The sequence below is a fragment of the Sus scrofa genome, chromosome 13 (genome assembly GCF_054392235.1).
Source record: "Sus scrofa isolate SSC_HxYL_T2T_F1_AM1 chromosome 13, Sscrofa_HxYL_maternal_Yorkshire_Landrace_v2.0, whole genome shotgun sequence".
In the NCBI taxonomy this organism is placed as follows: Eukaryota; Metazoa; Chordata; class Mammalia; order Artiodactyla; family Suidae; genus Sus; species Sus scrofa.
This window is the reverse complement of record NC_139395.1, coordinates 49,487,956-49,505,977: the sequence shown is the minus strand read 5'-3', so window position 1 is coordinate 49,505,977 and position 18,022 is coordinate 49,487,956. Positions and strand designations below refer to the sequence as shown.

General features: G+C 60.2%; 1 protein-coding gene across 6 annotated transcripts in view; it reads right to left on the bottom strand.

Annotated features, from left to right (window-relative positions):
- Positions 1-18,022, bottom strand: part of STAB1 (stabilin 1) — a 28,410-nt gene that overhangs the window by 263 nt on the left and 10,125 nt on the right. For 2 of the 6 annotated variants that reach the window (XM_021068890.2, XM_084988486.1), the window contains 54 exons: positions 17,855-17,968; positions 17,725-17,778; positions 17,410-17,490; positions 16,860-17,018; positions 16,375-16,437; positions 16,044-16,139; positions 15,706-15,792; positions 14,811-14,922; positions 14,153-14,339; positions 13,960-14,053; positions 13,692-13,850; positions 12,310-12,405; positions 11,288-11,383; positions 11,109-11,156; positions 10,855-10,985; positions 10,574-10,685; positions 10,077-10,154; positions 9,890-9,988; positions 9,661-9,759; positions 9,393-9,524; positions 9,034-9,162; positions 8,816-8,872; positions 8,389-8,472; positions 7,755-7,950; positions 7,539-7,634; positions 7,402-7,447; positions 7,228-7,304; positions 6,915-7,040; positions 6,650-6,723; positions 6,422-6,496; positions 6,056-6,178; positions 5,708-5,755; positions 5,420-5,497; positions 5,154-5,300; positions 4,679-4,819; positions 4,517-4,576; positions 4,015-4,191; positions 3,845-3,931; positions 3,585-3,734; positions 3,428-3,484; positions 3,140-3,341; positions 2,702-2,851; positions 2,505-2,609; positions 2,241-2,348; positions 1,967-2,160; positions 1,727-1,871; positions 1,510-1,643; positions 1,256-1,421; positions 1,065-1,174; positions 850-969; positions 619-768; positions 435-539; positions 204-350; positions 11-127 (listed from right to left, as the gene is read on the bottom strand). In XM_021068890.2, the coding sequence (XP_020924549.2) occupies positions 11-127; positions 204-350; positions 435-539; positions 619-768; positions 850-969; positions 1,065-1,174; positions 1,256-1,421; positions 1,510-1,643; positions 1,727-1,871; positions 1,967-2,160; positions 2,241-2,348; positions 2,505-2,609; positions 2,702-2,851; positions 3,140-3,341; positions 3,428-3,484; positions 3,585-3,734; positions 3,845-3,931; positions 4,015-4,191; positions 4,517-4,576; positions 4,679-4,819; positions 5,154-5,300; positions 5,420-5,497; positions 5,708-5,755; positions 6,056-6,178; positions 6,422-6,496; positions 6,650-6,723; positions 6,915-7,040; positions 7,228-7,304; positions 7,402-7,447; positions 7,539-7,634; positions 7,755-7,950; positions 8,389-8,472; positions 8,816-8,872; positions 9,034-9,162; positions 9,393-9,524; positions 9,661-9,759; positions 9,890-9,988; positions 10,077-10,154; positions 10,574-10,685; positions 10,855-10,985; positions 11,109-11,156; positions 11,288-11,383; positions 12,310-12,405; positions 13,692-13,850; positions 13,960-14,053; positions 14,153-14,339; positions 14,811-14,922; positions 15,706-15,792; positions 16,044-16,139; positions 16,375-16,437; positions 16,860-17,018; positions 17,410-17,490; positions 17,725-17,778; positions 17,855-17,968 (6,078 nt within the window). Of the gene's footprint in view, positions 1-10; positions 128-203; positions 351-434; positions 540-618; positions 769-849; positions 970-1,064; positions 1,175-1,255; positions 1,422-1,509; positions 1,644-1,726; positions 1,872-1,966; positions 2,161-2,240; positions 2,349-2,504; positions 2,610-2,701; positions 2,852-3,139; positions 3,342-3,427; positions 3,485-3,584; positions 3,735-3,844; positions 3,932-4,014; positions 4,192-4,516; positions 4,577-4,678; positions 4,820-5,153; positions 5,301-5,419; positions 5,498-5,707; positions 5,756-6,055; positions 6,179-6,421; positions 6,497-6,649; positions 6,724-6,914; positions 7,041-7,227; positions 7,305-7,378; positions 7,448-7,538; positions 7,635-7,754; positions 7,951-8,388; positions 8,473-8,815; positions 8,873-9,033; positions 9,163-9,392; positions 9,525-9,660; positions 9,760-9,889; positions 9,989-10,076; positions 10,155-10,573; positions 10,686-10,854; positions 10,986-11,108; positions 11,157-11,287; positions 11,384-12,309; positions 12,406-13,691; positions 13,851-13,959; positions 14,054-14,152; positions 14,340-14,810; positions 14,923-15,705; positions 15,793-16,043; positions 16,140-16,374; positions 16,438-16,859; positions 17,019-17,409; positions 17,491-17,724; positions 17,779-17,854; positions 17,969-18,022 lie in introns of those variants that run through there. The other 4 variants (XM_021068891.2, XM_021068892.2, XM_084988487.1 and 1 more) reach the window with 2 other exon arrangements.

The following is an 18,022-nucleotide window of genomic DNA, read 5'->3' as shown; positions in this document are numbered from 1 at the left end:
CCACTCTCACATCAAAGGGCTCACAGAAGGCATCCTGGCTACCAAAGACCGGGTTGGGGACAGTGACCAAGGTTGGGCTGGTCCCTTCCTGGCATGGGGAGAAGTCATCAGCATCGTTGTCTTCCTCCTGCGGAGAGAGGTGAGTAGTGAGAATCTCCAGCAGCCGGGACCCCACAATTCCCTCAGCCCCTGGCCCAGCCTACCTGGAAGGCAGAGAAGCCAAAGCCTGTGGCCCTGCCTCGCGCACGGAGGTAGAGGGCTCCGGCTACCAGACCAAGCAGCGCTCCCGCAGCTAACACAGCCCCCACGCCTGCTGCCACGGGTGGGGCCTCAGCGGCCACCACTGCCTGCTGCCAACAGAGAGCATTAGGGATCTGGCCAGAGCGCTCCCCTCGCCCCTTGCCAGATGCTCTACCCACCCCTGGCCAACTCACAGGCTGTGGAGGTGCCAGGAGGGGGCTGGCCAGAGCGTGGATGATGCCATTGAAGGCCATGATGTCCCACGCAATGACATGGCTAACGACAACTGCCCCTGGGACCTGTAGGGAGAGCAGTCAGTCAGGCCCAGAGGGAAGTGAGGGCTGGGGCCAGTAGAGGAGGGGCAGCCACCAGACTCACCACATGAGCCCAAGAACCATTGTCAGGGCCCACGTCACTGATGACAAGGCTGAGGCCCGAGTGGGCAGGAAGCAAGGAACCCTGGCTGGCGTTGGTGCTCAGGAAGGTGGTGTTGGAGGCATGCAGCTCCAGGTCTGGGCCGCTCAGCGTCTGAAGGCAAGCAAAGCCAAGGTCTGTTGGCCCGGGACAGCCAGAGGGAGCAGAGTTGGGCTCGGTACCCCTGCTAGTTACCATGTTGTCCACAAAGCCTTCGTTGACAGGGACGAAGAGTGTCTTGTAGGTGAGCTCGTCGTCCAAGAAGTCCAAGAACTCGAGACCCCTGGGGGTGGCATTGGCATAGCCCAGTAGCATCTGGTAAGATGGGGAAACAGGTTTGTGGGTGGGCTCTCTCCCCAGAAATCCCAGCTGCCCCACACCCATGGTACTGAGCCTGGGCTCCTGCACACCCCGTAGAAGGTGGAGAAGTTGGCGGTGGTAGCCAGTACATCAAGCAGCTTCCCGTTGCATACACTGATTCCATCACCCACGAAGCCATCGAGGCATCGGCAGGCTACATCTGTGGGAAAGGCAGCTCAGTGAGTCAGGGCATCGGTCAGAAGAGGCAGAACAAAGAGTGGGGCTGTGGGGGTGACTGCACCTTGTTCGCGGTAGCAGTAGGCGTCCCAGCGCTCTGACAGGTTCACCCGGGCACCCAGGCTGACCACGCCTACCTGACCCTCACCACAGTCAGCAGTGGGGAAAGTGACAGGGTGGGCAGCCGAGCCATTGGCCAGCCAGCCCACGAGGCAGAGGTGGAAGCCCAGCTGTAGGGACACAAGTGGATACTGAGATGCAAGGCCCAACTCAGGGGGTCCCCATAGGTGTGGCTCAGGACTCCTGGGCCCCACGCACCTTCTGGGCAGCAGAGAGCTGAGGGAGAGAAGCAAGAACAGCTCCCTGGGCCCCACAAGCTGCCTCAGCCTCTGAGAAGTTCAGGCCGTAAGGGCCACTGGAGGCCTGGAGGTGGAAAACACCCGCACGTTTCTCTGCAAAAGGGAGGGACGCACAGTCAGTGAGGCGGCAGCAGCGAGGAAGAGCTGGGTTGCGGGGCGGGGGCAAGGAAGCACACCTTGGAAGTGCAGGTCAGTGCACACGGCGTCCCTGTGACAAGGTGGTGGCCGGTCTAGGCAGCGGTCCACGGGTGGCTCAGGCTCCTCCAGACACTGCAGCCCGTCACCCACATAGCCAACATGGCACACACAGCGCCGCGCATTCTGGAATGGGAGGCCAGGTGGGTGCCATTCAGGGACTGGGGCCAGCTACTCTGGGGGCCCCAACCACCCAGCTGCCTGGCGTCCCGCCTGCTCACCGGCCCAGTGATCAGACAGTCAGCATGCTCGCTGCAGCCACCATGGTGGCCATCCTCACAGGGGTTGCGGGCCCGGCAGCTCCAGCCGTCACCCTCGTAGTCGGGCAGGCAGGTGCACGTGACCACTGTGCCTGCCTGGCTGCAGTGAGCATGCTCACTGCAGCCACCGTGCCCATCCTGGCACAGGTCCACCACTGGAGGCAGAGAGAGGGTGGTTGGGACAGGAGGGGAGGGTGGGGGGCCTCCCGCCTCGAGTCCCTGCCCAGCTGCTCACCTGTGCAAGTGCGGCCATCCCCTTCATAGCCCAGGCTACACTCACAGCTGTTGCCCACTCGGCACACGGCCTGGGGTGCGCAGGGTGGGGCACACACAGGCTTCAGCTCTGTCCCCAGGGGCCACCCCACATATCCAGGTTAGTGGCTACCCTCCTGGACCCCTCCTGGGCCCCCTCCCACCTGAGTGTGCAGCTGGGGCCCCCACTGGTGTGTGCATGTGTATACAAGTGGGCAGGGTGAGCACAAGGACAAGGCCCACTTACCCAGCTGCACCTCGCAGCGTGGCCCAGTCCAGCCCTCATCGCAGAAGCAGGAGCCAGAGCCCCCCAGGCCATCATCACAGTGGCCATGGGAGGTACAGTTGCAGGCTGGGAAGAGGGACGAGCAGCAGAGGATGGTGTTGGTACGTGGGCCAAGGAAGAGGAGCAGGGTGGAGCAGGGTGGGGGCAGGACAGCCTACCTTGGCAAAGGGGCCCAAAGGCACCTGGGGCACAGAGCTCACATGCTGTCCCAGCAAACCCCAAATGGCACCTACATTTCCCGCTGCCGCTCATGCCATCCACACAATCGCCATGGTTACTGCAGGGGCTGCTGGCACCACCAGGGCAAGCTAGCAGATGGGGTGGGGCTGAGTGAAGTGGGACTGGGGACTCTCATCAGGAACCCACACATGCATCTCCAGCCTAGCTACACTGCCCATCCTCCACCCAGTGGCAGCCAAGGCTCTTGAAACAGCAGCAGCCCACCCAAGTCCCCATGCTCCCGGTACACCCCACCAGCTCCTGTACCATCTACACACACACACACACACCCCCGACCATCCCAGCTCCCCCTCTGAAGCACAATCTCCAGAACTGCCCTTGGCCACCAGCAGCATCTGTAGCCTCAGGACACTCACCTCGACACTCACTGCCATAGTGACCAGGGCAGCAGCTGGGCTTCCAGGTGGTGGTGACACAGTTGCGATAGCAGCCCCTACCCAGACCTTGGGGCTGACCCCAGTGGCTGGACCGGCTCCAAACCCTGCGTAGCGCCAGGGAGTGCAGCGGAGGGGCTGTCCAGAACTTGGAGAAGTAGGGCCGGCAGGCCTCAGGGCTGCCCTGGGCCAAGAGGAGGCAGGCAGCAAACTTGAGCTTGGTGGGCCCTGGGCTCTGCTCCAACCCCCACCCAGTTCCCAGCCCCTTACCTGCTCCTTGGAACCCTCAGGACAGGGGGGTTCCAGCCCACAAATGCTGCAAACCTTCTGAAAGGAAGGGAAGCCAGCACCGCAAGGTCAAGCGGATGGACAGAACAGGTGGGCCTAGGCCCCAGCCCATGCACCTCCAGCCTGTAGCCTCCCTCACCAGCCACAGAGGCCGAGTCTCAAAGCTGTCACAGCGGGCTCCAAGGCCAGGTGGCTCCAGCAGCTGGTCGATGCCATAAGCTAGGCCACCTTCAAAGGGCAGGTGCCGCTGCACAATTTGGGCATCCTCCTCTCCCACCATGAGCTCACCCTGCAGGAGGAGGACACAAGATGCGTGGAGGTCACAGGTGTACTGCAGCTCCTCCCACCCCCAGACACTGCCTCCTGCTTCCCTCACCCGAGCTTTCTCCTCAGACTCACCGGCCGGGCACGGCTGCAGGAGAAGGAGATGGGGGTCCCATGCATGGTGCGCAGTGGGCCCAGGTTGGGCAGGTCAGATGCCAAGGCCTGAGCAGATGAAGCCATGGTTGGAGCTTGGTGAGCAGGTTGAGTGGCAGACAGTGGGGGCCATGGTCTGGGGGTGTACCCACCGCAACATTGCGGATCACGTGGCCCCGCAGAATGGCTGCCAGCTTGTCACGATGGTCCTCGTGGTACAGCCAGACCTGGCGATCAGGAGGCAATGCCCGCAAGGCAGAGTCTGTGGGCCACAGCATTGTAAGAGGCCTATGGGATGAATCTTGAAGCAGGGGTAGGAGGCCAGCCATCTGGTGGGACAGAGGTGTGGTAGTCACAGCCCAGTCAGAGGCTGGTGGGCAGACGGAGCAGGCTGGACCTCAGAGACCAGAAAGGGCTCCAGGCACCTTCCCACCAGCCACACTGCTCTGTAGCCATCCCAGACCGAAAGGCACACATGCATGTTCTCAGGTAGCGGGCACACATAATCACACCCTCGTGCTCACTGGGAGGCTCATGCACACAAATACGGCCAGTGCACAGACAGGTGAGCATGCTCGTTGACAGGCACCCACAAACACATACCCACACATGCACATATGCACACACTGAAAGGCTCACACATAGCAGCAGTACCGTCACAAGGCCACTGAAGATCTTGTAACCGAAGCTCTCGGCGGCAGCAGTGACGTTTCTCTGGGGACAGGTGTCCGTGAGCAGTGAGGTCAGGTGGGTAGTGAGGATTCCAGGCCCCCAGCTGCCTGCCTTCCAGCTCCCGGGCCCACACCCAGGTCATACCCGTGGGATTGGGGCAGTGTCCGGCTCCCAGTGCAGGACTTGGGGCGGCAGCAGTACACGGTCAATGAAATGCAGGACACCATTCACTGCCTCTTGGTCGCTGCTCACCACTCGAGCGAAGTCATTGATGTATATGCTGCCCTGGAAGTGGGCCCAGGACCAAATGTAGCCAATTGATGGGGGATGCAAGTGGGGCTGAGGTGGGGGCAGAGTCTATGGTGCAGGGTCAAGGCAGAGGGCAGGTCTCCCCTCCTGCCCAGAGAAAGAGCATGAAGTCCTGAGCCCCAGACGGAGGAGGCTATAGTAGCCTGTGGGATCCAGGATCAGACTCATGTCCACCTCAGTGAAGTTGGCCCTGGCCCCAGGAAGGTGAGAGGTCTTACAGGCATGGGGACAGGACACAGGCATGGGCCTGGGAAGCAACTGAGTCCTGGGTCTGTGGACTGCCCATGGCAGGGGTGGGACCCAGGCCCACCTCCCTCTCACTGAAGCGCAGTGGGTGCCCCGAGAGCGTGGTGGCATAGCCCTCTTCCAGCAGCTCTTGGCTTCGCAACTGCCGGCAACCAACCACGTGGTAGCGGAACACAAGCTGGCGATTGGCACGAATTCGGGCCATCTCATCCTGGAGTGGGAGTCATGAGGGTACAAGGGTGACCCAACGGTCACCTCAGTCCAGGCAGTGCCCACCCCACACCTCCAAATGCCCAGCCCTCCCTACCCTTGCTCCGGGATCTGGATTACCTGTGACAGATTGGTCATTAGATCAGCATGCGGCACAAAGATTGTGAAAGGCCCATCCCCCTTGAGCTCTTTGTATTCCTGACGGGAGAGGGAAATGGCTTCAGCGGAAGAAGGGCAACCTGGGACCAACTCGAGACTTCTACTGATCTTCTGGGAAAGACCCGGGCTCTGAGAAACTCTGGCCGGCACTCTGACCAAATGAAAATTTCAAGGTCCAGAGACAGGAGGGATGTGCTGGTCAGAGAGGCCAGGCTGGACCAAAGGTGTGGAGGCCAACTGGTCACTCACCAGGAGGTAGAGACTGAAGAAGGAGGCTTGCTTGTCCCGAAGGAGCTCCTAGGGAAGGGGAGGCAAGGATCAGCTCAGGTTTTGGTTGGCCCCCATTCAGGGCTGGTACCTGTCCCGGCACCTGTAGCCCAATTTCCGGCCAAGGCAGAGATGAGGAAAGGAAAGCCAGGCTGGTCTGAGCTGAGGTCAGGTTTGGGTTCATGGACCATAGTTGGGTCAGTCCCAGGTGGAGTCAGAGGTCAGGCTGAAGTCACGGTCAGGCCAGGATCAGGATCCAGTCTGGGGTCTTAACCAATATCAAGGGTCATGACCAAGGCTGGGTCAGGAGTCCTACTTGGGCATCATTACCAGGCCAACTCGGGCACGGCAGGTGAAGCCATCACCCACAGTGTGGGCTGCGTCGCAGGTACACGTCCTCTGGCCATCCCCTGTGCTTTTGCACACAGCATGGAGACTGCAGCCTCCGTTGTTCTGAGGCAGGGACAGAAGAGAGAGACATCAGGGACTCTTCTGCTCCAACCAGCCCTGGTGGAGGCGTTGTGAAGTTCCCTACCCAACCCCCCGAAGTCTTCTTTCCTACTAATCAGTTAGACCTGAACTTGTTGGGAGGGTGACTCAACCTTCAGAGCCAAGACCCTGCTGGGGGTGAGGAAGGCTGGTTCCTGCCTCAGTCTCCTCCCCCTGTGAAGCTGGGTGGGACTTGGGGGGTCTGACCTGGGAGCAAGGGTCCAGGAGATCACATGTCCGGATGCCGTCCCCACTGTAACCCTCGCGGCAGCTGCAGGAGACCTGTCCCAAATCCTAATCAGTGGGGCTGCTGGGACTCAAGAGTGGGCCAGCACCCTGGGCAGAAGGAGCACCTTCTTCCTGGGCCTGGTCTGAGGAGGGCCACACCCTATGAGGGAATGGCATGGCCCCAGGGTCCAGCTCTGCTGTGCTGACCTGCTGGGGGCCTGTGGGGATACAATCGGCATGCTTGTGGCAGCCCCCGTGGCGGATGAGACAGCTGTTAGCCTCTGGAGGAAGAGACATGGGGATGAGAGGTGGCCCTCAGTGGGCCCTGTCATTCTTCTGTCCATCCGGGTGTTCAGCCCCTCGTCCATCAGCCCCGCAGCCCTGTGTACTCCCCAGCCCTTCCTGTTCTAGCTCTGATCTCTGAAGCCAGACCCTGAGCCCCGGGTCCACCCCAGCAGGGGCCCAGCCTCACCCTGGCATATCTCCCCGTCGCCCGTGTAGCCATCCCAGCAGGTACATGTCCGCTGGCCAGGGGCCACGTTGGTGCAGTTGGCGTGGGGGGAGCAGCCCCCATGGTCCTGGGCACAGAGGTCCACCTCTAGGGGTAGACAATCCCAGGGAGTTATGAACAGCAGATGTGGGTCAGAGTGGGGCCAGGCGAGGAGGACGTGGGAGGAAGGGGAAGCGACAGGGATAGAGACTGGACCTCGAGGGAGTGGGGAGGGCTCTGTGGGGAAAGCCACCCCCAAATTCCAGAGGGGCCTGGGGCAGCAGTGTGGCTGGACCTGAACAGTAGGTGCCGTTGCCCGAGTATCCCGCAGCACAGACGCAGGCAGGGGCGGCAGCTGAGTCCTGAAGGCAGCTGGGAGGGACGTCACGGCTTAGTCTATCTGCCCAGCCCTTGCCTCCATCCTGGTCCCCCATCCCCTTGCCCACCTGGCCAGGCTGAGCTCACTCACTTGGCATTGGGGTCACACTTCTGTGGGCACTGAGGGCCAGTGATTTCTGTGGGGTAGGAGGATGGTTCTGACCATTTGGACCAAGGAAGCGTCTCCCCAGAAATCAACCGCCTCTCCCCACTGGAGTCACTCCTCACCCTGGTCACAGCGAATGCCCTGCCAACCCACGTTACAGACGCAACTTCCATCCCCTCGAAGCCCCTCCTGGCACAGCCCGTGGGCACAGTTGCACACTGGGAGCAGAACAACAGAGGACAGAAGTTACCCCGTGCCTGTCCCACCTCTGCCACAGTGTCTCTACGCCTGCCGTCCTTGGCCGGCTTGCCCCCATCCCTGCCCCCTCCCATCCTCACCTCCGGTGCAGTTAGGCCCATAGCGGCCCAGCTCACACATCTCGCAGGCTGTTCCGTGGAAGCCCTCATGGCAGCGGCACTCCCCACTGCCCAGGACCCTGTCCTGGCACTGCCCGTGGCCTGAGCACACACCACCCAGACCCCCTGGGCATGGTTCACACAGTGTGCCAAAGAAGCCAGGGCAGCAGTCAGGCACCTGCGGGGAGGGGTGTAGGGAGGGGCCGGGCAAAAGGACAGACATCAGGGGCAGGGAAGGGGTGGGGGGTCAGGGAAAGGGCATCTTGGGGCCACAGAACAAAGCAAGTGGGACGCAGGCACGTGGAGGCGGCCTTCTTCAAGCCTGCCCATGGCAGGGGTGATGAAACAGACCCCACAGGGAGGGGCAGAGCTGAGCCCCTTTCTCTCTCTTCCCATACCCGCTCCCTGGAGGCATGGCCACAGGGACAAATGCTGGCCGCTCTGACCTCAGATCTCTCCTTTCCCCTTCCTCCAGGCTTTTGCTTCCCTGGATGCATCAGAGTCCCAGCCCTGCCTCTGCCCTTGAAGCCTAATCTGGGCTTCTGCCCTGGGCCCCCACTCCCACCTTCTTCTCTCTGGTCAAAGGCTTGGGGCTGGGGGTTGCTTCAGGGCAAACCTGGATCTTCCTGGCACATGTGTAAGAACAGCCCCGGGAGAAGGAGTAGCCAGATCGATAGACACAGCTCTTTTTGGGGGTGTCCTGGAAATGGGGACAGGCAGGACTCAGCCAGTGGCTTAAGTAGGGCAAAGGTAGTGAATGGGGGGACGGACAGACTACAGGTATCAGTGGATAAGACAGAAGAGCAAGAGAGGAAAAGGGTCAAGGAACGACCAGGACAGGTCTGAGGAGAGCAGGGGCAGGACCCAGGCGTAGGCCCAGGCCACTGGTCTCAGTGAGGCCTCCTCTGGGCAGACCTGGGCCTCGTCCAGGGAAGTCAAGTGGCCCACGCTGTTCCAGGTGCCCATGCCTGGGTGAGCAGAGCTGGGTCCTGGGAGTTTGAAAGCAGGTGAAGCAAGGAGGGGATGTGCTAAGCCCACCTCACCTCCAGCTTGTAGCCCTTATTGCAGCGGAACTTCCGAGTGCAGCTGACACATTTCTCCTGAGGGGGAGGGCAGGGCATCAGAGGGTCCTGAGGTGGGGGTCTCCAGACCCACCAGGGCCAGCTAAACAGCACTCCCACCAAGTGCCCCTCCCTCCAGCCAGGCCAGCCTGCACCTCCAGCTCTTAACTCCCCAACTGTGTACCCCCCCCACCTCTTACCCGCAGGGCCTCTGCATGGCTGTGCAGACAGCGGCTTGAGCTCACATTTAGGACCCCCGACAGGCCGAACAGGGAGCGGCCAGGAGCCTCCAGCACAGGGCCTTCCAAAGGCACGTGGTTCACCTCAGGCTGTGGGGAGGGCAGGAGGCTGAACCACCCCCACCACCACCCCTGCCCCTTGGGGCTACAGGCCAGGGAGACACCCCAGGCCTGGGGTATCTCCATGGACCAGGGGCTCCCATGATGGGCAGACCCTGGAGCAGAGGTGGGAGGCCCCCAGGTGGCGAAACTAAAGACAAGGGGTATTCAAGAGCAGGGTGCCTGGGGAAGAGTCTCCTTGGCTGCCTCCCTACACCAACCTCGCTGCTATGGTTGTAGAAGACAAGCCAGTGGGCGGGGCCCAGGAGGGAGTTTCGGTGTCCCCCCCTCCGCAGGGCCTCCATGGAGAGCGCCTCCCCCAGGATCACGTGGTGACGCACTGTGTCAGCGTCCTGGAGCAGGAAGGAGAATCTCAGGGGCTGCAGGACTACCAAGTGCCCTGGACAGTGTGTCCGCTGCTGTGTCCCTTTGCCATGGGATGGGGGGCTCACCCTCCCCCCATGGGGGCCCCCATCCTCGCGATCTCACCAGGTTGCTGCTATTGGCCTGGGCTTCCAGAGAGCGGTTGGTTGGCACGAAGATGGTGTAGGCAGTGGCAGCCTCGATCTGGGATACCAGCCTGTGGCGCTGGGGGCAGGGGCAGGCGTCACAGATGGGCATGATGGCCCTCAGTCCTGACCCCAGGAGCCAGCAGCTCTGACCTCACCTGGGGAGGGGGCCCCCGACCAGACACTCCCTCCTCTCCCCTCACCCTTACCTGCAGCAGCTCCCGGAACAGGTGGAAGGCAGGCACGGAGTCCAGCTGCTGCAGCAACCCCTGCCCACCCAGCACATCCCCTCTTGGAGGCAGTAAGACCTGGCACGGAGCATTGGGGCTGGTCAGTATGTCCTTGCCTCTGGGCCTGCCTGATAAGTTCTCTGCACACACAGTCTTCTGGCCATACCTGACTGAGGATGTGGAGGACACCGTTGGTGGCAAGGAGGTCAGCCACATCCACGCTGGCGTTCTGCACCCAGACCCTCTGGAAAGCAGCAGGCAGGGTTCAGGTGGACACAGGTAGACACTTAAGAGTGGGTGTAGTACCAATAGAGAGGCTGCTGGGCACACGGGCACCCAGCCTGACCCAGACACCTTCAGACTCAGGACCTACCAGATGGGCACACAGACCCTCCCTAGGGCCCACACATGAAAGAGACAGGTGTGCACATGCAGACAAAGATGGACAGACAGCCCCTGGCAGGGCAGTCACTCTGGCCCACAGACACTGCCCAGCAGCGTGTGTGTTGTGAGCGTACCCTCTGACCTCAGCCCTGGGCACGGCAAGGGTACCGGATCTCATCCCCTGGGACCCCAGGCTGCGAAGCCCGCAGCCACTCGAGCCCCCCAGCCCCAGCCTCAGCCCCATATGGTCCCTTCTTCTGCCCAGAGTTCACCACATACCCCGCTGATGTTGCGGATCTCCCAGCGCAGGGTGGGGCTCAGGGTGGCTACACTCTGCCTGTCCAGCCGGGCCAGCTCCTCCTCAGAGAGGGCGCCCTGGAGAAAATGGGCCCTGAGGGGGCCCAGTTTAGAGGGGCCGTGGAACCAGGTTAGTGTAACCTACAGAGACCCCTGGAACTGGGCTCCATCCCAAAGGGTGGATGCATGCTAGGCTGAGAACCTCAAGGGAGGGGCTGGTCTCACATGAAAGCCCCTCCCAGAGCCCAGCCCCAGCAGCGCACCTGACCAGTTGTGGCAGCATCCTTGGCTGCAGCCAGAAAGCCTGGTCCTCAGGGCTAAGCCTACGGATGGCAGACTCGGAGGGCACCAGGGCTGTGACTCGGCTGTCAGCAGGAAGAGTGATGCCGGCCCCCTGTGCACAATGTGCAGGGGGACAGGAGTGATGAAGTCACCTCTCCCAGCCTCCAGGCCTGCCCCCAGCCCCCAGCCCGTGGAGCTATTACGTGGCCGCCTGGGTTTGAGCCCCCAGTCCTACCTTGATCCACTGATAGAAGACAGAGAAGTGGGCATTTGCCTCCAACTCCTGAGAGGAGGGAAAAATCTGACATCACAGTCCAGGGACAAACTTGAGTCCCCTCCCACCAGGACCCTGAGGACAGCCCCTTCCCACGAAGACATGGCAGTGCTCCTCTGCAAGCATAGGGAACCACTCACCTGGAATATGTTTCCGTAGCAGCTGAAGCCATCACCCCCATAGCCAGGGGGGCATGTGCAGACCCGCTGACCTCCTCCCACTGCCCTGCAGGTGGCCTGTGGTTGGTGGGGGTGGCAGAGAGACACGGCCTCCATTCAGCACCCATGTGGCAAGTGGGACAGCACACATCCTCCATCTCCCCGTTCACCCTGGCCCCTCCTCCTGCTGTTTGCCTGTCCAGCTACCCCTCCCCACCATCTGTCTCTCCATCCATCCAGTCCCTATGCAGGTTCCTCCTTTGCTGTCCCTGGCCCTGCTCTCCAAGACCACTGAGCATCTGACATGAGTTACCCCCACCCTGTATGACAGGGGGCTCAGAGAAGCCCAGGGTATGTGGGAGCACCCAGGAGGCCCTGAGCCCCCAGGAGAGGCCTGAACTAAGAGCAGGAAGAGCCCAAGATGCCATGAAGGAGGCCTTCTGGAATACACAGGCAGAGGGGTGGCGGTGTTAGAGCGGAGGGAGGTCAGGGACAGCAAGGAGTTTGGAGCAGCTGGAGGAGCATGAGTCAGGGGTGGGGGGCAGGGGCTGGGGCCTCATAAGGAGGAACGAAAGCTCTGTCCTGTGGGTGAGCAGGTGACAGGTTTGGTCTTGAGGTTTAGAAAGATCCCAATCCCGGAGTTCCCATCATGGTGCAGCGGAAATGAATCCGACTAGGAACCATGAGGTTGCAGATTCAATCCCTGGCCTCGCTCAGGGGGTTAAGGATCCGGCATTGCTGTGAGCTGTGGTGTAGGTTGAAGACGCAGCTCGGATCCCGCGTTGCTGTGGCTCTGGCATAGGATGGCGGCTACAGCTCCGATTAGACCCCTAGCCTTGGAACCTCCATATGCCTCGGGTGCAGCCCTAAAAGGACAAAAGACAAAAGACAAAAAAAAAAGAAAAAATAGAAAGATCCCAATCCCGACCAGAGACGGGGACAGTGCTGCAGCTGAGGCCTATCCCTGAAGGCTCCCCTGGGCCCAGAGCCCGCTCCCTGCTCACCAGGTCATGGCAGCCTCCGTTGCCTGCCCGGCAGGGGTCAATGGGACTGCACATGTAGCCATCCCCTGCGAATCCCAGCTTGCAGGTGCACCGGCTCTGGAGAGGATGGGGAGCAGAGGGCTTCATTCTCACCAGAGGCACGAAACCCCTTCCTCGTCTACTGCTCAGCTCTCGATGGGCGCATTTCCCTTGGAAGGCCTGCTCAGACCCCAGAGGCGTTCCCCCCAGCCCCACTCTTGGAGGTTCATGTTCTAGACATGTTGACTGAGGCCCTTAGGGGAGGCGGCTCCTGGGAGGAGTCCGAGGCAAGGAGACATCCGTGAAGACATGGCACCACTTGGCTCTCAGACCTGAGCCCTGCCAGGCTGTTGAGGTCAGCCGTATGTGGCGAGTGGGCGGGTTTTGCCAAGGCCAGCCCCAGGGATGGTGCTTGGATCCCACCTCCAAGCCCACCAGCCACCCCGCTTGGCTGTCCTGGTCCTGCCCACTCAATGCCAGTGTCCCTGGGCTTGTCCACCCTGGAGGTGAGCCAAGAGTAAGACTCTCGCATCTCAGTGGCCCCTCTTTGCATGCTGGGACATTTCCACCTCCTTATTCCACCCTCAGGTCTGCACTTTAAAGCTCCTGATGCACTCGCAGCACCAGCTCTCATGCCCATCTGAGTTCTCACGGCTGAGGCCCCAAGGCCGGTGTGCTGGGCCATCATGGAGCAGGAAGACAGGGAGCCCCGCAGGTCCCTGTACAGGCCTGGGCCACGCGGAGGCTGAACCTGAGCCAGTCAGATTCCTAAGTGTGTGTTAGCTTCTTCGATGCCAGCCTATCCTCTGGCTCACCAGACCTGACGGGCTGCATGTGGAAGGTTCCAGGGTCTAAGATCCTGTGACTCGAGTCTGAACACAGAGCTCCATGAGTCTAAAGATTTGAGGAAATCACTCCCCTTGGATAGGGGTCTCTCTCTGCTTTGCTCAGTATTGAATTCCTAAATCTCAGTAGCAACTAGTACATAACAGGTGCTCAGTGACATGTGGGAAACCAGCCAGTGTGTGAATGTGCTGTCAGCAGCCAGTGGCCGCAGTGGCCACTTAGAGCAGAGAACTCGTAGATTCTCAGTTAGGAGAGTCCACATCGCTGAGAGATAGGAGTCACAGCCTTAGACTGGCACTGGCACATGGCTTCCTTTACAACTATTGTGACCTTCACGTTGCTTCCAGCACCTATCCGCTACTTCCAGACTGTACAATATTTCAGGGCTGGATGTTCGTTTGTGTCTGATGTTTGAGACCTTGAGCTTGAGATCTTGGAGTGGACATTCCTAGAGTCACATGGGCTCAGGAGAGAGTCCCCCACCCCACCTTGCTCTCTTGGGGCCCCTTGCACCTCACCTGCCCGGGACCCACATAGCTGCAGAGGGCGTCAGCATGGCAGCCGCCTCGCACATCCAGCTCACACTCGTTGATGGCCATGCAGACACGACCATCCCCACTCCAGCCTTTGTTGCAGGTGCAGTGGTGGGTTCCCTGGGCCCCAGGGACACACTGAGCCTGTGAGAACCACAGACGCAAGACTCAGTCCTGCCAGCGGCAGGCAGAGGACAAGGGAGTCCCACCTCTCACCCCTGGGTGGGGACATCAGGGAAGGGGCCAGACTGACATTCTCCGAGCATCCGCCCCTGTCTGGGCGGGAGCAGGGGTGGATGGGTGTGCAGGAAAAGCCGTCGCCCTCAAAGCCATCGACACAGAGACACCTGGGGGGTGCATGAGGAGCCTTGATGAGCCTCTGGAAGCTCAGCGCAAACCAACAAGCACGGTCACGCACAGGGCAGGGAAGACATGTGCACCCTTACCTGGCAACACCCCCCTGGTTAACACAGCGGGCCTGCGGGTGGCACTGCTGGGCCTGTTCTGTGGGCCCACAGTTCATCATGGACTCATTGCAGAAGCGACCACCGAAGCCCGGGGCACATGTGCCACGCTGGCACACACCCCCACTGCCTGGACGGTTGTCACATAGACCATGGACACAGCCGCAGTCTGCAGGAAGATGAAGCAGGGAAACTGAGGCAGGGGCAGGGCTGGCTAGGAGCCAGGATGCAGCTGGGCACCACTGGCAATGGGGCAGCCAGGATAGATTTGACTGCAGGGTCACAAAATCAAAGGTCGTCCCAGACTGGATGGGTGAAAGGAAGCCATGAGAGGGCATTCACTATGTCATGCCACCTTATTCTACCTGCCCTGCTCCCAGCACCACCATCAAGAAGTTCTTCTGTGTGTCTGACCCAAATCCTGTATGCATTCTATTAAGCTGAGGTTTTCTTCCTGGCATGAGCGAAGGAGACATTTACTTCTGTTTCCAAAACCTTCTTCATGACCACTGGCCTTAACCCTTCCTCCTGAGGCTCTATTTCCCTTCTTGGGAGTCCCCAGCTCCTGCCACCCTCCCATCCCCCCCACCAAGCAGACCCTTTTTCTCCCTGGCAGGGAAACTGGACCAGGACCACTCACCTTCCTGGCACTGAACTCCATGTTTGTTTGGGTTCGAACAGATATGGCAGGCGACACCCTTGTAGTCCGGGAAGCAGAGGCAGGCCCCATTGCCCTGGACCCCATCACTGCACTGGGGGTGGCCAAGAGGCAGGATCAGTCACAGGGAGGGGATTATCCACATCCTCTCCCCCAACACCCCCTTCTTTCCCACAGGCTGACTCTGACTCTCTTCCCCTGGAAGAGACCTTCCAAATCACTATTGCTGCCAAAGAACCAGCGCTTAAAAGGCATCTGGTCCTGCAAGTTTCACAGGTGACTTCTGTTTAACCCAGAGACAGGTAACTCCTTTGTCCTTCCATAGCCAGATGCTAGAGCAACCCTCATATTACAAAGTGGCAAAAACACAACACAAAAGAAAACTACTGACAAATAGCCTTTATAAAAATAGATGTAACAATGTATTAATTAATTATTAATTATATTTAATTAATTATTTCTAATTAAAATAGTAAAAATGAAAGTTCCTTTTGTGGCTTAGTAGGTTAAGCATCTGAAATAGTGTCAGTGAGGATGCGGGTTAGATCCCTGGCCTCGCTCAGTGGGTTAAAGATCTGGTGTTGCTGTGGTGTATGTGGCAGACTCGGCTTGGATATGGCATTGCTGTGGTTGTGCTGCAGGCCTCAGCTGCAGTTCTAATTCGCCCCCTAGCCTGGGAACTTCCATATGCCATAGGTGTAACTGCAAAAACAAAAACAAAAATAAATAGACATAATTTGGTCCAATTTCCATGTCGAGATGTGAAGAACCCGAGGCTAGAGGCAGGCTTTGCTCAGACACAGAGCCAGTCACCGGCCAACTCAGGAAGGAGCACCTGTCGCCCCCATCCCTCACCCCAGGGAAGAAGGAAACTCACATTGCCTTGGCCATAGCAGGGGTTGGAGAAGCCCCCAGGACACTGTGCACAGTCAGGTCCAAAAAACCCTTTGCAGCAGCCAGGTTTCTATAAGAGAGAACACATCTAAGGATCTGTCCGGAGCTATGCCATACCTCCTGGCCAGGCTGCTTCTGCTCCCTGGTCCAAGGTCTAGAGCAAGCGGGTGGGTGAGGCCCCTCTGACACCCCTTCTCTACTACTGATGTGCAGCACAGCTCTTGAAGGATGGCAGCCCGCCCAGCCCCAGTCTGGGGATCCCAGAGGAGAAGCAAGTGCCCCAGGGCCCCAGGGGGGTGAGTGCCCCGTGCCCAGGCTCACCAGGATGGTCTGGTTGCAATAGTGGGCACAGCCCTTCTTCAGGACGTTGAGTCCGGTAGGGTCATGGATGTAGACACACTCCTCAGGGGAGATGTCCTAGGTGGGCGGTGCCAGGCTGGTCAGCAGGCATGGCTCCCAGGCTGGTCCCCTTCACCAGGCAGCTCTGGTCAAGGGACCTCAGCCCCCTGGGCCCGGCACTCCCACTGTCAGTGGGGCTGAGCCTCCGGGTCCAACCAAGCCTCCCAGCCCTGCTTCCCCACCCTGGCATAGGGCAGAAAACTTGCTGGGCAGCCAGGAGTCAGCCCCAAGGGCTGGGCCAAGGGATGCTCACCAGCTTCGTGCTGTTGGGGGGGCACATGCTGGTGTTCAGGGCTTGGCAGTCCACACAGGAGCCCTGGGTGGGGCAGGGGAGCGGGGAAAAGGGTGAATCATGGTTTATTTATTCAGCAAACGCTAAGGAATTGGCACTGAGCTAACGCCTGAAGTCTGGGAAGGAGTCAGCTCAGGACCAGAGGATGGTGTTCCAGGCAGAGGAAACAGCACGGGCAAAGCCCTGTGGTGGGAGAGCATCATGGGAGAGCAGCACAGGCCTGGGCAGGGAGGCTGGGGACAGGGCTGGAGATGCAGGAGTGATGGCAAAGGGACAATCAGTAGGACTACTGACGGCTGGCTGTGGGGCATCTAGGTGGAACCGTGGGGCCTGCACCCGAGCTCCAGAGCCACCACCAGCCCACCCACTCACTTGGGGAGAACAGAAAAAGCCCTCCGCCCCCGGGAAGATGAGCTCACACAAGGAGAGCTGGGGTCTCGTCTCACCGCCACGACCTTGTGCTGCTCCTCGTTGCAGATCTTGGGCAGGATGGGCAGGATGGTGGGGGGCAGCAGGATGCCCTCCAGCATGTGGATCACACCGTTGGCAGCCAGCACGTCCACTCTCCGTAGTGGGACCCCCTCAGGTCCCAGCAGGATGCGTCCCTGTAGCAGAGCCCAGCGTGCATCCTTGGTCTGGCCCCCATCTCTGCACTCCGTGTGCTGTCGAAGGCCCAGCCCGCCAGCTACCTCTTCTTCCCTCTCCCTGACAACATCTCCTGCTCTGGCAGAACCAGCTGCCTCCACACTCTGACCCATGTGTTTATGCCGTGTGTAACCCCCCCTCCCCCATGTGCTCACCCTCCTTCTCTTTGGAGCCCTCCCAGCTTGCTGGGCCCCAAGAGAAGGATTCGATCTATGCCTGCTCCCACATGACCCCACCAAGGCTTGCCCACTGCAGGGCTTGAGGAGCGAAGATGGGTCCAGAAGATGCTCAGCACCTGGCTGGTCATCTCCAGCCCCTCCAGCGGTCCATCCCAGGTGCTGTGATGCTCACCTCCTCAGAAATGTTCACAGCCAGGACCTGGTTTGCCATGGTGAGGACACGGCCCTTGGAGATGAGCTTCTCAACAGTCAGCTAGGTGGAGGAGAGGGTGGCTTAGACCGGGTACTGGCCACAGCACTGGGGCCACTCCCAGTCCTGCCCAGGGGACTTGCAGCTACTGGCTTAGTCCCCAGGCTCTCCTCTGCACTATAAGACTCCAGATAGGTGTGGAGAGGAGAAGGGATCCCCGGAAAGACTGGAACCCATAAACCCTCTCACAGCCTAGCAGCAGGTGCAAGCCAGCCTCCCTCCCACAGGACCTCTCACCTGGCCGTGGCTGTAAACGTGGTACCTCACGAGCTCCTGCAGTTTGGAGAGACCCTGACAGGAGAGAGCGCTGGGCTGCTAGAAGCTCTGGTGCCCCATATCGCCAGCCCCTTCTCCCCAAAAAGCTTACCGCCGTGAAGAGGTAGACCAGGCGGCCATCCCGCAAGCCATCCACTGCCTCATTGCTGGGCGCAAAGACTGTGAAGGGCCCAGGCCCATCCAGGAAAGAGGGCAGCCCACAGTTCTGTGGTGGTGAGAAGGTGACTCAGGGGGCTCCGTGGCCAGCCGCCACCTCTGA